The sequence below is a fragment of the Lynx rufus genome, unplaced genomic scaffold (genome assembly GCF_022079265.1).
Source record: "Lynx rufus isolate CCGP_SWC_20201006 ecotype Redwood Valley unplaced genomic scaffold, mLynRuf1.p SCAF_6, whole genome shotgun sequence".
Taxonomy (NCBI): Eukaryota; Metazoa; Chordata; class Mammalia; order Carnivora; family Felidae; genus Lynx; species Lynx rufus.
Genome location: NW_025814878.1, coordinates 55376473 through 55397577, shown reverse-complemented (window position 1 = coordinate 55397577; position 21105 = coordinate 55376473). Strand labels below are relative to the sequence as shown.

Genomic DNA, 21105 nt, shown 5'->3' with positions numbered 1-21105 from the left:
AAACAATTAAACATTTTTAACAATTAAATGTATTAAGTCACAAAAAACTCAGTTTCAAATCAAAAAAGAATATAGGCCGCTTTCTCTGATTACAATGTAACATACTTAGAAAGATAAACCCAAGAGATGGCCAAAAACTTCTATTCACTTTGTAATTAAAATATATCATTATGATCCCATGACTGATCAACTTCATCGCAGGTTTCTAAGGAGGCTTTTGATAAGTTTGCTTAGTCTAGAAGACTCAGTGGGTATAAGCAAAGTAGTCCAATATGAGTAATAGGAATACTTCCATAATGAGACATCCATCAACAATGGCTTAAGACTTAAACTTTGTGCAATGTGGATACCACTGAATAAGACACAGATCCACACATACAGAGACTATTTGCAAAAGCGTAAAGAGGGAGCGTCAAAAAATGATAGAGATGGATAAAAATTAAAGTATAAATATATATACAATATCTTACCATGAATTTGCTTTCACTAAAAAAATCTTGTGGCTATCAGCAAAAACTAAAAACAAAGGAACCCTCTATCGGGGAAATAATGAACATCCCTATTAGTTAAGAAACCCCCTTTATATGTTGTGATGAGAATCCTTTATAGTGATTACAATGATTTTTTTAAACAAAACTCTTTATTTATTTATTCATTTTGAGAGAGAGAGAAGGAGAGAGCATACGCAGCAGGGGCAGAGAAAGAATCCTAAGCAAGTTCCCCATGCTGTCAGTGCAGAGCCCAACACTGAGCTCAATCTCAGGAACCACAGCATCATGACCTGAGCTGAAATCAAGAGTTGAGGCTTAACTAAGCTACCCAGTCAACCCTAGAACGATGATTTTAATTATGCAATAGTTCTATGTAGTAGTGAAGGTGATTTGAAAGGATATGAAAGTGATCTTTTTGTTTTGAAACCATTATAACATAAAAGTTACTGAACATGTTTTTAAGGTATTTCGATGTTAAATACATGATACTCTGCAAACACCATAGACCTTTTTCTGCTAAAATTCCATTTAAAATGACTCTATTTTTTAATCTAAAAGTATGATCCTATTATTCTCGATATATATAATAAGCCTGTATGTGAAATACTTTCTTTTAAATGAGAATAACTTGGAACTTTATGTCCTAAACCAAATCTCAAAGCTCTGTAAACTACACTATGAACTATAAATTCACCTAAAAATTATTGTGTTGAAAACTATAAAAGTTTTAATATTTTACAGCTTATTTTTTATAATTAGCCCAAAAGCTAGGCAGTAAGTTTTTAGGATGTTTTCCTTTATATAAAATCTATGTTCAGACAGTTTAGAAGACAATTAATATTAGTTCAGTGTTAAATACAACGGATGTGGCCTTTCTTACACTTTCTGTTTTCTAAATTCCTCTCAATCATGTGTCTTGTGAATTTAGTCCCTAAAGCCACCACACAATTTCAGAATCCGAACACAATCTACACTGCTTTAGAGCATCTTTTAATGTTGCTTCCCTTAGTTACAAATGTTGATGTGCTATGTAAAACACTGCCATCTACTGGGAACATCTGGTAATCAAAAAAAAGGTACATAGAAAAACAGCAACTTTGCTTTTTAATAAAAGTAGTTATGAGCTTTGTGATAGTACATTAAAAAATATGAGAAGAATCACATAGACCCTTCTATAAAGGAGATTAAAATATAGTAAAGGATACAGATGAAGACAGAATTTCTCACAACCAATAAAACATTCTGCCTTCAGTGAGATGAGTTTCATCTCTGGAAGAGGGTCAATGGTATTGGAAAGGAAATGGGGAAAGGACACATAGTTTTGTGTGGCTGGAACCTATTGTAGCTAAGAAATATGTAGAAGTTAAAATTATACAAATAGATCACAGCTCCAATAGTCTTTAATGTCCAGATAAGGAATTTAAACATTTTTCTTTAGATACCAAACAGCAAGCCATCAAAAAGTTTATGAACATAGTAGTGATAAACCATACAATTGGAGTTTGATTATATTATGGAGATATCATGTGTAGGATGAATATATTAAATATTTAGATGTTATATATCTATACTATACAAAATATATATATTTCTATATCATATATAGATATTTCTATAACTACATTACATATACAATAAAAATCTATTTTATATATTTAGTTTACATAAATTTAACTTGATATAGTTTATAATATTTATGTATTATATGGAAATTTATACACTATAATATTCATAAACTTAGAATTGCTTCAAAATATATATAATACATAGTATCATGTGTCTGTTATATACATATATAACATATATATACAGAAAGCATTAGCAGGAGGCCTGCAATCCATTTGTTCCCTTAACCGGGGGTGCTCAGGAAAGAAAGATGTCCTAGTCAAACACCCCTGTAAACATGCTAATGACAGACCTTCTGGTAAATGTACTAATGATATTTACTCGACCTCTAATGTTCTATAGTTACAGGCAAGTCCTTAACTTTATAATGCTTTTAGCTGATGGACATGGTCCCTCTAGGTGGCTCAATGTAAATAAATCTAGAATGTATGGATTCATATGGCATGACTCCCCGAAAAACATCACTAAGCTATATAAGTATCATGGTATAAAATAAACACATTTCATGATTAAAATAGCTCTCTTCTGTAAATGATGCCCTTCATGCTTGAAAATCTGGGCCAGAGCCAATCCTATGCGGCAAGAAAGGACCTGGAAAGCTATGATGGCAGTTTCAGACTTCTCCATGCTTCACCTTTGTCTCACAACTACCTGTATCCTTGAAATTATCAAGTTGGATATTAGCTAAAACCTGATTTTTGTGTCTTTTTTAATATTCCATCCCTTTGTGTTTTATGCATATGTGTTTATGTGCGTGTATATACACATATTTTTAATTTATATGGTAAAATGTGAACATGTCCCAAATAACCCTCTAGTTCCATTTCTATTATCAAATCACCTTTAAGGTTTGTAGCATATCCTTGCATGTATATTCACCCTTGTCTACCCAAACCTAAAATATAAATGTAAGCAAGAACTCTGATTAACTACATCCATAGCACCTAGAACTATGTGGTTGGCACATGTTCACTGAATGAATGAGAATATAAACATATATTTTTTCTTCACATAAGTGGGATTATGCTATATGTAGAGGCCAGCTTCCTTTTTCAGTAAGAGCATATCTTTCAGATCCAGTTCATACAGCTCTACCTCATTTGTTTTAAAGGCTGCAAATTAGCATTTTATAGTATGACTATAACTTATTAATTATATATATACATGTTATATATATAACATATATATAGGTTTGTGGGAACACCTGGGTGGCTCAGACGATTGAGTATCGACTTCGACTCAGGTCATGATCTCGTAGTTCATGAGTTTGAGCCCTGCTCTGGGCTCTCTGCTGCCAGTGAGGAGCCCACTTTGGAGCCTCTGTCCCCCTCTCTCTCTCTGCCTCTCTCCCGTGAGCACATGCTCGGGTGTGCTCTCTCAAAAATAAACATTAAAAAAATTTATGAAAAAATACAGGTATGTGTTTGTGCTATGACTTCCACACATTAGATCCCTAGAAGTAAAAACATAGGGTTGGTTTTAGGGGGTGCTTTCAAATTACATTCTTTTTTCAGTTTTGCCAATTTGATAAAAATCTCATGTCTTTTTAAGCATCTTTTCTCTAATGCTCAGTATTTTTATTTCTATTATGAAATGTTTTTAACAAATTTCTAAAAATCTCATATATCTTACTAATTTATAATAACTATTAAATATAAAATACATTATTTTACATGCTATTGTTACTCTGTCTCACATTTTAACTTTTTGGAGATGTCTTTGTTGGTCAGAAGTTTTTAATATTTAGGCATCCACATGTGCCACATGTTCCCTTTATAACCTTTGGAGTTTTGCATTTTGCTTAGAGCTTCTCTACCCCCAAGGTTATTTAGATATGCTCTCTTATATTTTTTTTAATGTATTGAGAGTTTTGCTTGATATAGTTAAATTATTAATCCATCTAGAATTTTATGGTGGATTTACCAGATGGAAACACACTATTTTAAAACATTTTAAAATGCAGTATAACTTCCCATATACAGCTCTAGATCAGAGCTAGTTAGCATATGAAATATAAAATAATTGATATCTAAGTAGTGATTGGGATGAGGAAGAGTGTTAAGGAAGAAGGAAAACTTGAGTGTGATTCCCAGTTTGGAGCTTGAGACTGTGAAGCCATATATAAATATACAGGGAAGATGGCAGAGTTTCTGACATGTTTAGTAAGAGATATCCATGGGATATTAGAATAGGAACATACAACTGCATCTGGATATGGCCAGAAGTCAGAGGGTAAGATTTGGACTACATAGATTTAAGTGACAAAGGCAAAGAAGTGTTATTTTCCCAGGGTAAATATTCAGAATGAATAAAGAAGATGGCAACTGACCGAGACTTGGAGAATGTAAACATTTCAAGGATGAGGAAAGGAGACAGCAAGGGAGACCGTTAAGAGCAGCTAAGTAGGTGGGGAAAAAAAGAATCAAGTGAAGAAAACCAGAGCAGGATCGCATCATGAAGCCAAAAGGAATGAAAATTTCAAGACTGAGAAAATGATAAGTTACATCAAATATCAAAAATGAGTAGTGTGAAAAGGTTAAAAAAAAAAAAGAATTGGTTTGAGGACTGCCTTTTTGATTTAATAAATGGCAATCCTGGTAAAAACATTTTATTACCTATGTTGCAACAATAAACAGACTACAATGGTTTGAAAGTCAAAAGAGAAACAGTGAATACAGATTAATATTTCCAGATGATAGGTGGCAAAAAGAGTTTTACTGAATAGGAGTTATTAGAGGGATAGGTTTGAGAAAGGTTTTTTGGTAAAAATGAGAAGGACTTTGCAGTTCTTTTAAGCTGAAGAGACAGTGTCCACTGAGAGCGAGAAGTTAAAGATAACACAGGAAAGAAAAGGGATAACATACAGAGTAAAAGGAATGGGTCCAAGGCAAGCGGAGAAGGGGTCTCTAAGGAACAAGGGATAGCATGATGAATATGGATATGAGGGGGAGGGCTGAGGTTTATTCTGGGTGGTGAAAGGAAAGGCAAAGGATGGGAACTGAGGGACTTCAAGCATGAAGGACTCTACTTCCGTTCAGTAAACACATTGCCCTAAGAATGAGGCACGGTAGGGTAGGGAAAAATGTGGGAGAAGTCTGGTGAAGCTTGGAAATGCTCACTTTAGGAAAACAGAAGAAAAGTGGCTCAGAAGTTCCAGGGTGCTCCCAATGATGCAGGTAAATTCAGAGTCTATGAACGTAAAGTGACTCGTATATCACTATGTGATCTTCTTTGCTAGTGCTTAGCATCTGGCTAGAGGCATATATATGATTCAAATGATTCATGGATGGAATTATGCCAGATAGTCAGGGATAAGTTAAGTAAGTTAAGGTTACTGACAAAAGAAAAATTGGTCATGGTGTCCTGGCTACTTCAGAAAGAAAATAAAACCAGGAGAATATGGATCAAAGACAATAATAAATGGAGAGTAAAGAATTAGAGTTCTTGATTATGTTGAAAAACTAGTATTCATCTGTTTTCTACACATGTAAAATCTACCAACAAACATCATTTTAATACCCATGGAAATTCTAAGACACTGTCTTTTCACTTAATGAAAAGAGAGGCTGACAGAAAATAATCACGAGACATTGATTTTGTTTGGACTATTTATGAATAGCCAGGAAGCTCTCAAACTAGAAATAGCGTGTACAGGTCTTTTAAAAACAATGATGAAGATTATGCACATGAGGTGATTACATTTCATTTTATCTCGTATATAAGAAAAATTGTAAATTGTTCATATCTTTTCAGGGGGAAGAAGTGCAGACAGAAGAGAAGTGGATGAAATCACTAATATTTACCTATGTTCAATTATATCTTAATACTGCTTAGTCAATATTAGACATAGCTTTGCGACAACAGTTTAGAAATTTTCCTGTCTTTATTTTGGTTAATTTAGAGAGACTTCAATAAAATAAGACTTGGAAGGAAGAAAGAGTACTTTTAATATGAAAACAAAATAGCTAAAGGTTTCTCCATATTAAATTATCTTTATTCTCATGAACAAAACATATTAATATTTTTTGAATGCTACATTTAAGCTTAAAAACTTACTCATTCCTCCAAAATAAGCTGAAAAATAACTTCTTCTTACCTGCCGTAAAGTACGTGCCACTATGCTTTCTAATACTGGTCCTCTATCTTCATGCAGCAAATGAACTTCATCAAGAATAAGGAGCTTTACAATTTGGGAAAGAGCTACGTCTCCAACACTCTTTCTTGTCACTACATCCCATTTTTCTGGTGTGGTAACAAGCATCTATAAGATAAAATGAATTTAAAAAGAGAAAGTATCATGTGGATGATATAAATTTCACCTGTGCCATTCAAAAAGAAATATAATTAGCAGGCTTTATGCAGATCAAATAAAAAGTGTTCAAAATATCCTGGAATGATATCTAATTCACCGTAAACAATGTCACTTCAAGAGTGATATTTCACTCCACTTAAGTTGTGATATTAAGCAGTTATTTAAAACTCAATGAAGATAGTCTGTCAATAAATTGTTATGAAATTATGTTATAAAATACATACCTTCTTTAAAAAGTATCTTATGATATAGAAAACAAATGAGTCTATCTTTTAAACTATAAACACTGATGATGGCCTTTATTTGAAAAGAGACAAAGAAGTGAAACATGTGTTAAAAGGAAATGAAAAGGAAACCAAGAATCCACTCTAGGAACAATAACCTGTCTATACCTATCCAAATTTGAAGGAAGCTTCACTACTAACACAGTTTTTAAAAAACTGCTCTTTAATATCAACTAATATATACAGTACTTTTATACCAAAAAGTAATATATATAATACATATAACTGGCACATAATGGTAACCCAAAGAGTGAGTCACCGAAGATTCTAGGGCATGCAGAGCAGGAGATAAGCCTAAGGCATTCATGTGAACTTCACAGAAGCAGACCATTTAACATGAAACTGTAATTATAAATCTCTTTGCTTGTCACATACTAAATTGTTTGCGTACTCTAAACTTATCCTGTTGCGAGAAAAAGATGACAAGTTTAATAATATCTTCTACTATAGTATTACTACATTAGGAAAGAAGCCAATGTGTGGATAAATCAAAGAATACAAGATAACACATCAAAATCAAAGCTTTTCTTAGCCAGTAGATCAAGATTAGAGAGACAGATGATAATCACAATTCATCTGTGCTTTGAGGGGGTTGACTAAGATAAGGGTCAGGTTATTCTGACAACATTTTTGTTATGTTATTTCATGCCTGATTAAGTCAGCTCTGGGGACAATAACTTTTTTTTTGATTGGTGAAAATTATGTATAAATTCTTATCCACGATCTAAATTTATCAATATGACCTGTTGCATTATTAGTGATATCACTGCTTTCATTATGAAATGAACTATATCAACCACAAAGTTTAGCAGCTAAACAGAACATTAATTAACAAACTATAAAGAAACAGATTAAGCAATTCATATCAATGATATGAAATACTACAAATCCAAAGCTACTTAGTTAATTTGCTAACGCTAAATGGCAATGTTGAGATCACATCAAATTTTATTGAAAAGATGTGCTGCTGGAATTAGGTATAAAAAGATGTCTAATAAATTCTGAGATCTAAAATAGGTAAAAAACATTCACTATGCATTAAAATCTCTTTCAACAAATTTAAAATGAACTTCTACTTTGAATAATGATAAACTTAAAATAACCCAGGATATATTAATATAAATATACCCAGGGATCACTTACTAACAACCCTTTTCATTAAAAGTCCTGGAAAACATGCTTATTTTTCAAAACAACAATTTCCTACACTGTATATTTACTATCAAAGTATAAAATAAGTAAGCTTATTACTTGCAAGTGTTAGGAAAGATACAGGATACACTTTTTAAAATTTTATTTAAATCCAAGTTAGTTAACATACGGTGTAGTAATGGTTTCAAGAGTAGAACTTACTGATTCATCACTTACATATAATAACACCCAGTGCTCATCCCAACTAGTGTCCTCCTTAATGCCCATCACGCATTTAGTCCATCCCTCCATCCAACACCCCTCCAGCAACTCTCCACATATGTTTGTTCTCCATATGTAACAGTCTTTTATGGTTTGCCTCCCTCTTTGTTTTTATCTTATTTTTCCTTCCCTTCTCCTATGTTCATCTGTTTTGTTAATATGAAGCCTGGCTACCTACCTCAACATGAACTTAGAATATTATGCTAATAGTTTCTTATAATTAACTTTCAGAGATAACAATGCGGTAACAAACTGTAAAATCAAATTTTTCAGATATCAAAAAGCTATACCAAGGAAATCTTAAAATCCACTTTAGCATTTTATTATACTTTACTTTCAGCATAATGAGAAGTGGCTTCATTTAAATTACTATTCATCACTTCAGTTCCCTGAACTTAAAACGGCTGGAACATAAAGTGTCACATTTGCTTAATGAATTGGAACTCATGCAAGACATTTCCATCTGCTCTTGTATCAGGGCACGGGTTAACTGTCAGCATTTTTACTGTCAACTTAAATTTCTCTAAATACATGTACTTATTCCCTCAGAAACATAAAAAATCATTACTTGAAACTGCTCCAATTTTATCCTGTCCACTGGGAAAATGGCATAGTTGTGATGCTATATACATATTACGATCATGCCAAAAATTCAGCGTATTGAGTTAAAATGCTCATTCATTTGACAAAAGAACCAAAGGACCTAAGACTTGCCAGAACCAATTAATCTAGTAACGCACTTAAACATTAATATTATTATTTTACCTTTTAAAACACTGTGACCTAAGGGAAGTAGCTTTATCTCTTCATTTTTTCCAGCTTTGAGATATTGAGATGTAATATATGTAAATTTAAGGTGCACAGGTGATGATTTGATGCAGATACATAATTCAGAATGATTACCACAAAAAGGTTAATTAACCCTTCTATCCCCTCACACTATTACATGTGGGTGTGTTATGTGTGTGTGGTGATAACATTTAAGGTCCACTCTATAAATAAATTTCAAGTATATAACACAGTATTGCAAATTAAGTATTGCAACTTAATAGCCATAAGTTTATACCCCTTGACCAATATCTACCCCACTCCCCTATCCTCCAGACCTTGGCAACCACCACTCCACTGTTTAAGTTCAGCTTTTTTATATTCCACATATAAGTGAGAACACACTTGTTTCTCTGTATTGGTTGTTCTGTCTCACTTATTTTATTTAGCATAACGTCCTCAAGTCCATCGTGTTGTTAAAAAGTCTGAGTTACCTTCCCTTTTATGGCTAAACAGTATTCTATTGTACATATATATACACTGCATTTTCTTTATCCATTCATCCACTGAGGGGCACTTGGGTTGTTTCTATGTCTTGGCTATTGTTGATAATGCTGCAAAGAGCATGGGGGTATATGAGGATGAATTTTGTCAAATGATTTTTTTCTGCATCCATTAAGATGATCATATGATCATCTTTCTCTTTCATTCTACTAATATGATCCTCTCTTCCATTCTATTAATATCAGTATGATCCAATATTAATATTTAGATTTTCTATTTCTTAATGAGTCAACAGGTTGTATGTTTCTAAGAATTTATACATTTCTTTTAGGTTATCCAATTTGCTGATGTTTAGTTGTTCATGATATTCTCTCTTGTGATCCTATGTATTTCTACAGTGTCAGCTGTAATGTTTCATCTTTGGCACTTTTATTTGTCTTTTTTCCTTAGTCAGTATAGCTAAAGGTTTGTCAATTTTGTTTATCTTTTTTAGTAAACCAGCCCTTATTTTGTTGACATTTTCTATTTTTTTAATGTCTATTTCATTTATTTCTGCTCTGATCATTGTTATTTCCTTTTTGTACTAACTTTGGGTTTAGTTTGTTGTTCTTTTTCTAGTTCCTTGAGGTATAGGTTAGGTTGTTTGTCACCTTTTTCTGCCTTAATGTAGGCGTATCATAATAAACTTCCCTCTTAAAACTGTTTTTGCTGCATCCCATACACACTTAAACATTACTATTAAAAACTTTCCTTACATCTGTATATAGTAAAATTACAGTGTTTAGTTTTCTATGATTGTATCATGACTATTATGAATGAAATCGTATGGTATTTGTCTTTCTCTGACTTATTTCACTTAATATTATACTCTATAGCTCTATCCACGTTACTGTAAATGACAAGATTTCATCCTTTTTTTGAGTGAATATATTCCATTATATATATAAAATACCACTTCTTTATCCATCTGTCAGTGGACACTTGGGCTATTTCCATAGTTTGGCTATTGTAAATAATGCTACAATAAACACAGGGTGCGTGTGTCACTTGGAATTAGTGTTTCTGTATTTTGGGGACAAATATCCAATAAGTGTGATTACTGGAACATAGGGTAGTCCTATTAATATTTTCAGGAATCTTCATACTGTTTCCCACAGTGGCTCCATTAACTTGCAATCTCACCAACAGTGCACAAAGGTTACTTTTTTGTCTGCATCCTCTCCAATGCTTGCTTTTTCTGTTTTTTTATTTTAGCCATTCTGACAAGTGTGAGGTGATCTCATCGTAGTTTTAATTCACATTTCCCTGATGAGTGATGTTGAGCATCTTTTCACGTGTCTGTTAGCCATCTGGATGTTTTCTTTGGAGAAATGTCTGTTCATGTCTTCTGCTCAGTTGTAATTGGATTATTTGTTTTTTGGGTGTTGAGTTGTATAAGTTATTTATTTTGGATACTAACCCTTTATAGGATATGTCATTTGCAAGTATGTTCTCTCATTCAGTGGGTTGCCTTTTAGTTTCATTGATTGTTTGCTTTGCTGTGCAGAAACCATTTATTTTGATGTAGTCCCAATAGTTTAGTTTTACTTTTATTTCCCTTCCTTAGCAGACAGATCTAGAAAAATGTTGTTACAGCCTCTTGAGGTAGGCCTGTATTACTATAAACTTCCCTGCTAGAACCACTTTTGCTGCATTTCAAAGATTTTGGACCACTGTGTTTTCCTTTCCATTTGTTTCTATGTAATTTTTGATTTCTTCTTTGCTTTCACAGTTGACCCATTCATTGTTTAGTATCATGTTATCTAACCTCCATGTATTTGTGCTCTTCCCAGATTTTCTCTAATGCTTGATTACTATTTTCATAGTTTTGAGGTCTGAAAAGATGCATGGTACAATTTTGATTTTTTTTTACTTTTTTGAGACTTGTTTTGTGGCTTAATATGTGATCTGTTCTGGAGGATGTTCCATGTACACTTGAAAATGGGCATTCTGCTGTTTTAGGATGGAATGTTCTGAATATGTATGTTAAGTCCATCTGGTCCAGTGTGTCATTCAAAGCCACTGTTTCCTTGTTGATTTTCTGTATGGATGATCTGTCCATTGATTTAAGTGGGATGTTAAAGTCCCCTATTATTGTATTACTATTGATTATTTCCTTTATGTTTGGAAAGGAAACATATATTATGTATCTGGGTGCTCCCATTTTGGATGCATAAATATTTACAACTGTTATATCCTCTTATTGGACTGTCCCCTTTATTATTATATAGTGCCCTTCTTTGTCTCTTGATAGTCTTTGTTTTAAAGTCTCTTTTGTCTGATAGAAGTATTGGTATGCCAGCTTTCTTTTGACATCCATTCGCATGATAAATGTTTCTCCATCCCCTCACTTTCAATCTGCAAGTGTTTTTCAGTTGAAATGGAGTCTCTTGGAGCAGCAATGGATGGGTCCTGTTTCTTTATTAACTTTGCAACCCTTTTGATTGGAGTGTTTAGTCCATTTACATTCAAAGTAATTACTGATATGTATTTATTGCCATTTTGTTACTTGGTTTATGGTTGTTTCTACTATCAAGTAAATTTTTAAAATGGGTCTTACAACTGATGAAATATGGTACATTTAGTTCAAAATGTTAGGGGTCTATTAACTAAACTAAAGAGCAATATTCAAGAATGTTTGCTTAACACATCTTCTATAGTGACAACACTCAGACTGGAATTGTTACAAATCACATTCTAGTGTTATAGACTAGACCAGGCAACAGTTTGCAGGATTTTGGAACTCTATTTTCCTTTTTAAAATACATAATGACATGCCCACTCAACCAAGAAGTTTATAAATTACATGAATGTTTTAATTTAAAGAATAAAGGTAAAGTGTCACAGGGTTTAGATTCAATAAACATACATATAATTACAGTTATACTAACCTCTGCTATACAAATGTCAGCTCTGATTGATGGCAACAGCCCCCATAATGGAATGTGACAGCTTGCAAATTATACCTGCCCCTGGGGACACTACAACAAATCAGTTAGTTCCAACTATTTCCTTTTCTACATTTTATGTTCTTTCCTCTCCCATCAATTAACATGTGTGAGTACATGCTCACACATGTAAAGCACAAAGTCTTCTGAAGTATCTAGTTTTATTTATGTCAAGGACCACAGCTTTCAATTATAAAATAAAAATATTAAGATTAATTGGAAAATCTTCAAGTACAGAAGTATTCTTACCTCATATTTTTTTTTTTGAAAGTACAGATATGGTCAAGCAAAAGCATAAAGAATGTAATCTAACATGTATCTTGGTGTTTTCATGTTAGCAAAAACACTGAAACTATTTTTGGTTAACATTTCATAGGTAACATTTACTAAATAAAGTATAATTCAATAAGAAATTCTAAAACCCTTGAAGGAACAGAACATAGAATGCTGGGAAAGGGAGAAACATTTAAAATACTTTCTAGACTACATGTGTTTACAGCTGGAGTAGAATTCTCTTTGCAGCTCTTTTTGTTGATTGAAAGCACTTGCCAACAATCTCAAACCATACATACTGAAGTCTAGCCATCAGCATAAGCCTATAAAGAGTACAATGCTTGGTTACTGTAAAACTTAACTAATTATACTAACAGAGAAAAATACAGAAATTGTTATATTAGTGTGTATAAAAGCCATAAAGACCTTGCTCTCATCTCTAAATGCTTGTCCATAATACTCCAGTATTTCATTCCATTAAAATCTCATAGATGAAGGGTCTAAAACAATTTACAATGATTCCTCTTCTGCTGACTCATGAAGACAGATTTTTGACATGTGAATAATTTGTGGTAGAAACTTGTACTGTGATAAGTTCTATTCTGCACGTTATGACTCATAGGGAACAGGTTTCCTTGGTACTACAATGTTTTTTCTCTTTCCTGCCACATGTGCAAAGCTCAGTTTGAGGATCAATTTCTTACAAAAACACTTTAAAATTTCATACTGCAATGCCAAACTACTAAAAGCTCAAAAGTGATGAGCTAAAAAAAAATGTATTTTGTAGTAATCAACAAAAATGATTCCAAATAATACCAATTTTATCTCTTCAAACTAATACCAGACATTCACTGTTGAGAGATTCCGCCAATTCAAGAACAATTAATCAAAAGTTTACTTGGGGTCTACTATTGGACAGGAGAGACAGATGAAGGGAGGATTTTAAAATCTTATCAACAAATTATGGCAGGACATAAGCTGCTGAAAATTACTACAATTAAGAAAATCAGCTGTCCTTATTGAATACCTACTTCAATTATTTGATACCTTTCTATTTAGAAAAAGAACACAGGCAGGACATGTGTTCTATTTAATCACAACTTATGGTTATCCAAAGGAGAGCTTCTCTACAGAAGTTTGTACATAACTACATGTCTAGAGATAGGTGTCTGTGGTTAGGAATACAAACATAAAGGCAAGAAGTTTAGAAGCTTAAACGAGAAACGCAGCAAAGAAGAAATGTGGTCCAAACACTTCCTCACATAATGTTACAAAATGATTTCGTCAACGATAGTGGGCAGCTGACCCCACTGAGTCAACTGCTGCTGCCTCTGCCCACCAGAGTATAAACTACACACATAGTGCCAATATGACTTCAGTGCAGATCCATGTGAAATTTTACATTTTCTGCATTTTTTTCTCCTATTCCTTCCACTTCTAAGAAACTGACAGCACCAAAAAAGAGATCAAAAAACAATTGTTTGTTATTGGCTTTGAAGTGACTTAACAGAAATTCACACACATACACTAAAATGGAGGCTTAGGAAAGTGATACAGGACAAAGGCAAATATGCCCCAAGCCAATACTGTATCTGTGAGGAAGCACAAAACCTGACTGTACACTTTCTTGACACCCAATTGAAAAAGAAAAACTGGGAGTGATCTCAGCAAAATAGTAGCATAGGAATTTTGTGTTTGTCCCCTCCCCCAGAAAAATCAATTTGAACAACTATCTGTGAATGAAAATAACTTCACTTCACAAGAGCTAAGGATTCCAGGTGAGGGATTACAGCACATGGGTGAAGTACAGAAATAAGAAAAGATGCACTGAGGGGAGTAGGAAAGATAGATTCATGTCACCACCCATCCCCAAGCATCCCTCCTTTAAGCCCAGGCAGCCCAGTGCAGAGAAATTCTTTCCCTCATTGCAGAAGGAAATAAGTGTCCATTTTTATCACAGACCCCAGAGCTGGCCTACCCCAGTACCGGGCCAACTCCACAGGCTTTAGATGCTCCTCGGGGGCTCCCGCAAACCTAGGCTCCTGGCTCACCCTAGCACCCATTGGCCCAAGCAGCCCAGAGCAGCATCCACAGCCTCAGGAAGCATCCATGGCACAGGCCACCAGCAGGCTTCTGTGAACCCTGGTCTATGTACACGCAAAGGCGCTAATCACATCATTAATCACAGAAATGCAAATCAAATCCACAATGAGCTATCACCTAACACCTGTTAGGATGACTATTACTAAAAAGGATGCCAGTGTATGTAGAAGGAAAATGCTCCCCAAGTGATTTTGGTATTGCAACTTGAGTTAACAAAATTGGCTACATCTGTCAAATTTCTAGGACCTCAGGACTCCAATAGCCATTCTCCATTCAGTTAACTAAACTGTTTTGACCATACTATCCAGATTTCTTTCAAGCAAATCACTAGCCAAAATGATTTTACCACACTAGCGGCAATGGTTGGGAGCTGAAGTTATACTGTAGTTTAACCTGCATGGGGTATTTCCATTACCTTTACTAATTTATCATGGAGAAATAGCTTTGTATCTTAACTAGAATTTGTTTAATAATGCTTAATATGTTATTTTTTGAAACTATTCATTTTCCCTTTGTAGGAAGAGTCAATGTGTATTTAGTGTTCATATCATCAAACTGCAAAACCTCAATCATTAATAGATATATTAGCTATAAGGAGTGGAGCCATTTTGGAGGTAATTTGGCAAAATCTCTCAAAATTTTAAATGCACAAACCCTAGGTCCAGCAACTCATTTCCAGAATTCTAATCTCAAAAAAAGGCCTACAAATCAAAGAGAATGAAATCTTGCCATTTGCAACTATGTGGATGGAACTGGAGGGTATTATGCTAAGTGAAATTAGTCAGAGAAAGACAAAAATCATATGACTTCACTCATATGAGGACTTTAAGAGACAAAACAGATGAACATAAGGGAAGGGAAACAAAAATAATATAAAAACAGGGAGGGGGACAAAACAGAAGAGACTCATAAATATGGAGAACAAACTGAGGGTTGCTGGAGGGGTTGTGGGAGGGGGGATGGGCTAAATGAGTAAGGGGCATTAAGGAATCTAGTCCTGAAATCACTGTTGCACTATATGCTAATTTGGATGTAAATTTTAAAAAATATAAAAGAAAATTTAAAAAAAAAAGGTCTACACACACAAATGGACATTCATGAAGCTTTTTAGAAGGAAATAATGTAGATGTATACATACTGATATTAAGTTAAAAAATATGATGCATTTTACACAAAGACACACAAATATATGAAGTATGATTCTGTTTTTAATACGCTAAAAGAAAATACACACACACACACACACACACACACACCTCTGCATTCTCCAGGTGTTAAGCTGAAATGTTTAGGAGGCTTTTCTTAAACCATAATACCCTACTAATAATTCCCTTCCATAGGCTTCTCTGGCATTTTTGTGCCCATATTTTCTATCAGCATAGTATTTATTACACTATATTGCTTGCTTAAATATCTGCTTCCCTCAATAGACACAGGCACTGAAAAGACAAGGACAGTGACTGTCTTGACAGATACTCTATCCACAATGTCTTAAAGTGGCCTGGCATGTGGTACATACTCAAGAATTGTTGGTGAATCATATTTTTTGCAGGTAATTATTACTCATAATACTGGTGGTAACTCTTCTTGCCTAATAAGAAAATAGAATATTTCTACACTTAATGGTAGGATTTATACAATTTATCTTCCATATAGATATTTGGTTTAAAAGTTATGTTCAATACACTGTCACATAATGGATTTTGTGAATTAGCCAGAGGAATGCTCACCTCTCTAATCTATTCATGTACATTTACCAAATGGAAAAATCTCAAAACATATTCAAAGAAAGAGGGTTATTTACTGAGTCCTGGACAAAGAAGATGCTGCTCACCCTGTGCCTTGGGGGATGACAGTCCCAGTAGCTGGATGTTATTTCCCTTCAATGAATGTTGTTGAGAAAAGATGAGACTTTAATAGCTCTTCATGGATTAAGTTAAGTGGCTTGAATCTCTGTCTTATTGGGAAAAGCAGACTTGTATTTCAGAGTATCACTCAAAGAGGAGTGAATATAATTTGAACATTCTGTAATCAGGACTTAGAGATTTTTTATAATGCTCCTCTCCTGCCCTCCCACCCCTATTCCACCAAGCCAACCCCAGGCCTTTCCCAACAGAACAGGCCATCATTTCTGATGTCCTATATGCAATAGCTGAGGTGTCCTAACTTAATTTCCTCCAACCAAGAAGAAAAGTGGGTAGTCCTATTAATATGGACTGAAACTTTATTTTTATAAACACAATTTATTAGTACTTCTAAATCTAAGTATTCTTATGGGCGTGTCTCACTTATCAATACAGTATCTATGATATATTGTGCTTAAGGAGAACACATTCAATATCTTTCAGTGATGCCTCTATTAAGTATTTATTGTGTATCTATCTACTACCAAAAATCTTAGTTTCCCTCATAATAAAATGAAGAAATAACAGTACCTACATATAAGCGGATTATAATGAAAATGGAACACATTAATATACATAAAATATTTAGGATAATGCTTGACATGTAATAGGGATCAATTAGATTTTCTAACATCATCAGCATCATCCTGTGTCTCCTCACTGTAATGTACCAGACACTAAGTTATGTACTATGCTATGGTGAGGAAAGATAAAGGCAGACAGATAAAGCTCTTGATATCATAAAGCTTACATTGTAATGCAGGTGGAGTGGTAGTAGGCATTATACAAAAAAAACTGTGAAATGCAAGATTTTACTTGTGATAAGGTACTAAAGACAACTTAGATACTATTCATGATGCAACAAATTGTTAGGAAAATTTGACCTAACCAGAGAAACCAGAAAAGGGTTTATCAAGAAAGTGACATTTGAGGGGCACCTGGATGGCTCAGATGGTTAAGCGTCCAACTCTTGATTTCAGCTCAGATCATGATTTCACAGGTTTGTGGGTTTGAGCCCTATGTTGGGCTCCGTGCTGACAGTGCAGAGCCTGTTAGGGATTCTCTCACTCCCTCTCTCTTTCTGTCCCTCCCCCACTTGCACATGCTCTGTCTCTCTCAGCAATAAACTTTAAAAAAGGAACCAATATTTGATTTAACATCTAAAAGATGAAAGGCAATTAATGAGGTGAAGGAGAAAAAGAGAGTTACAGGCAGAAGCAGAGCATGTACATAGAGCATGTGGGGGACAACATGGATGGAAGAGAGTAAAGACAGGCAGAGTAAAGGGCTGGGCACAGAGGCTGAGAGGACTGAAGTTTGGTGAGAAAGAGATGGGAAGGGTCAGATGATGCATAGCCTTTCAGCTACCTCTAGCTACTCTTTTCACACTGTAGAGCAGCCTGAAAAACTATTAGTGGCTTTCTTTTCCTTCCTTTCTCTTGTCTCGTCTTGTCTACTCCCTCCCTCCCTCCCTCCCTCCCTTCCTTCCTTCCATTCATTCATTCTGATTTTTCTTTAACATTTATTTATTTTTAAGAGACAGAGAGAGACAGAGCATGAGCAGGGGAGGGGCAGAAAGAGAGGGAGACACAGGATCCGAAGCAGGCTCCAGGCTCTGAGTTGTCAGCACAGAACCCGACATGGGGCTCAAACCCATGAACCACAAGATCATGACCTGAGCCAAAGTCGGACACCTAACTGACTAAGCCCAGTTGCCCCTCATTCGTTCATTTTGGATTGCTGTTTTTCATAGGAGAGGGTATGGGAGTGAAAAGGGAAGGATGAAACCGTTCAGACTGCATTTCTGGCAACTTAAGGGGAAAGAATAGAAGGGAGCAAGTTGGATGCTGGTACCCCAGTTAGAATACTATAGAAGGAATCAAGGTGAGAGATGATAGAGGCATTAGTGAAGGAAGCATTAGTGAAGATGGGGAGGATATGGATGAATGTGAGAAACACATAGGAGATAAAATAAAAAATTAATAAGAACTGGTGCTGGATTGACTGTATTCACCTTACATTTATTTATTTATTTTTTTAATTTTTTAACGTTTATTTATTTTTGAGACAGAGAGAGACAGGGCATGAACGGGGAGGGTCAGAGGGAGGGAGACACAGAATCTGAAATAGGCTCCAGGCTCTGAGCGGTCAGCACAGAGCCTGACGTGGGGCTCAAACTCACGGACCGCAAGATCGTGACCTGAGCCGAAGTCGGACGCTCAACCGACTGAGCCACCCAGGCGCCCCAACCTTACATTTAAATATAGAGTATATTTAAGCGTTATCTTTCCCCAGAGAAAAGTAATGTAAAAATATATTCTGCTGAAAATTTCCCATGTGTCAGATATTTTACATCTCTCTGCTCTCTTCCTGGTTCAGGATGAAATAATCACAAATGAAACATTAAGAAATAGTTAATATAGCTACAAGTTACCCTGGAGAAAAATTTTCAAACTTGATTTGAAAATATAACATAAGAAAATTAAAGTTGGTTAGCCTCTTCATCTTTTCTAGGCCCATTAGCTGCCATACTGTTACTTATGCAACAAACTACGTTTTACAGATTTACCTCAATAGCTGTAGGGTAACAGTTGAGGTTAGAAAACAAACAAAAAAACAAAACAAGATATAAAGGAATACTAGAAACTGAGGCCTGTTTTTATAAAAAATAATTAGTTATTCAAAAATTTTAAATGTAGGTTTCACTGGATAGCCTTTGAAAATTAAAGAAAAACACCCACTTTAAGGGATGAGCAATTACAAAAGACCATAGATAAAACATCCTTTAATATTCAGTACATCTCATATTTCTGAGGAAGATAAAAGTAATTTTTCACAATGATACTAATGTTTGTGGTTAGCGAGTTCCCATCTTAAAACTTATAGGTGGCAGGATTTTTCTGAAATTTAATGAGTAAAAGAAGACTTAGAATCAGCATCATAAATATTGAACATTTATTTTTGCTTCCTTGTTTATAGGGAAAGTAGACTGTTTCTAAGCATGCTATGCACTGTATCATTTTACAATAATATACATTGTTATATTTTACTTTAAGAGAAAGAAAACACTAAGCTTTTTATTGGTTTTTGCTCTGTATTTGGGTAAGTTAGCATGATAAACTTTGCAGTCAGTGCTCTTGAAGTAATTTAAAAATATGTTTTCTAATACTTTGCTTTGTTTTATATTCTTATGGGACACTGTGTAAAAAAATCAGCGGTGCCTGGGTGGCTCAGTCAGTTAAGCGTCCAACTTGGGCTCAGGAATGGTTTAAAAACTGTAAATAAATATCAAAGCAAGAATTAAATAAACCATGTAATATACATACAATGTTGTATATTTCTGAGGAGAGAAGGCTCTCCTCAAGGTTCGAGGGTTCAAGCTCCGTGTCAGGGTCTGTGCTGTTGACTCAGAGCCTGGAGCCTGCGTCAGATTCTGTCTCTCTTTCCCTCTCTGCCTCTCTCACTCACAAATGAATAAACATTAAAAAAATATATATATAAAACAATCACATGATAGAAACAAAAAGTAACTAAATTGTGGTATTAAGCAGACAAAAAGAAAAAAAGAAACGATTAAGAATAGGACCCCCCCCCCCCCTTCACTCCTGTGATACAATGAAATAAGCTATTTTTCTGCAAAGTAACACTCATGGATTAGGCAAAATTGTTATTCCAAATTTTTTTTAGTAAAGGCAAAGATAATTAGATTCCCAAGTGCTTTTAAATTATACTCTAAGGGTCTCAAATAATACATAATTTGCATCCATAAAACAGATTTTTATGCCTCAAAAATTATAGTTCTTTCAGGACTCCCTTTCATCCAACTATATTAAGAACAAAACAGTTAAAAACAGTAGTTTATACACAGAAGTGGGCTTTTTTACTCAAAGCATTTTAATATATTTATGAGTAGCTGTTAAACCTTGCAAAAGTAAAAATAATACCTAACACTAAGAATTCCAAGATGCTTCAGAGTAATTTATAGCTTACTTACTAATAAAAGTAATGAGACATTCTTCAAAATAGAGCTCTCATTACTTCTTAATGGCATGTGCTCAAATGCAGGAAATGGTTGGCCTGGCAAATAATATTGACATTTCATCATGGATTTTAAAAGTGGTAGCTTTTTAATGCCATTATGTTTAAGCACATGGTTAAACCTTTTTAAACTAATCATTCTTTTTAGAGATTGGCTGCTTTCAGATTTCAAGTTCTATTCCCCTTTTTTAAGATCTCTAACTAAAAGGAAGGTTAAAATTTTCATTTTGGTTATTGTTTAATTACACAAAATTAGAAATGAAAATCAGGAAAAAAAGACTAGAAAAAGCAAAATGTTTATGTTATTAAAGGATTGAAAAGTCATTACTGCCACCAAAAACACACTGATTGTGTTTGTGAAGTCACTTGAAAAATTAAGCTTAAATACAAGAATCACCTTCA

At 34.3% G+C, this 21105-nt stretch overlaps 1 protein-coding gene across 1 annotated transcript in view; it reads right to left on the bottom strand.

Annotated features, from left to right (window-relative positions):
• ASCC3 (activating signal cointegrator 1 complex subunit 3) overlaps positions 1-21105 on the bottom strand; it is a 367207-nt gene that overhangs the window by 215348 nt on the left and 130754 nt on the right. Inside the window, exon 11 of the mRNA XM_047101482.1 lies at positions 6214-6378. Within this exon, the coding sequence (XP_046957438.1) occupies positions 6214-6378 (165 nt within the window). The remainder of the gene's footprint in view (positions 1-6213; positions 6379-21105) is intronic.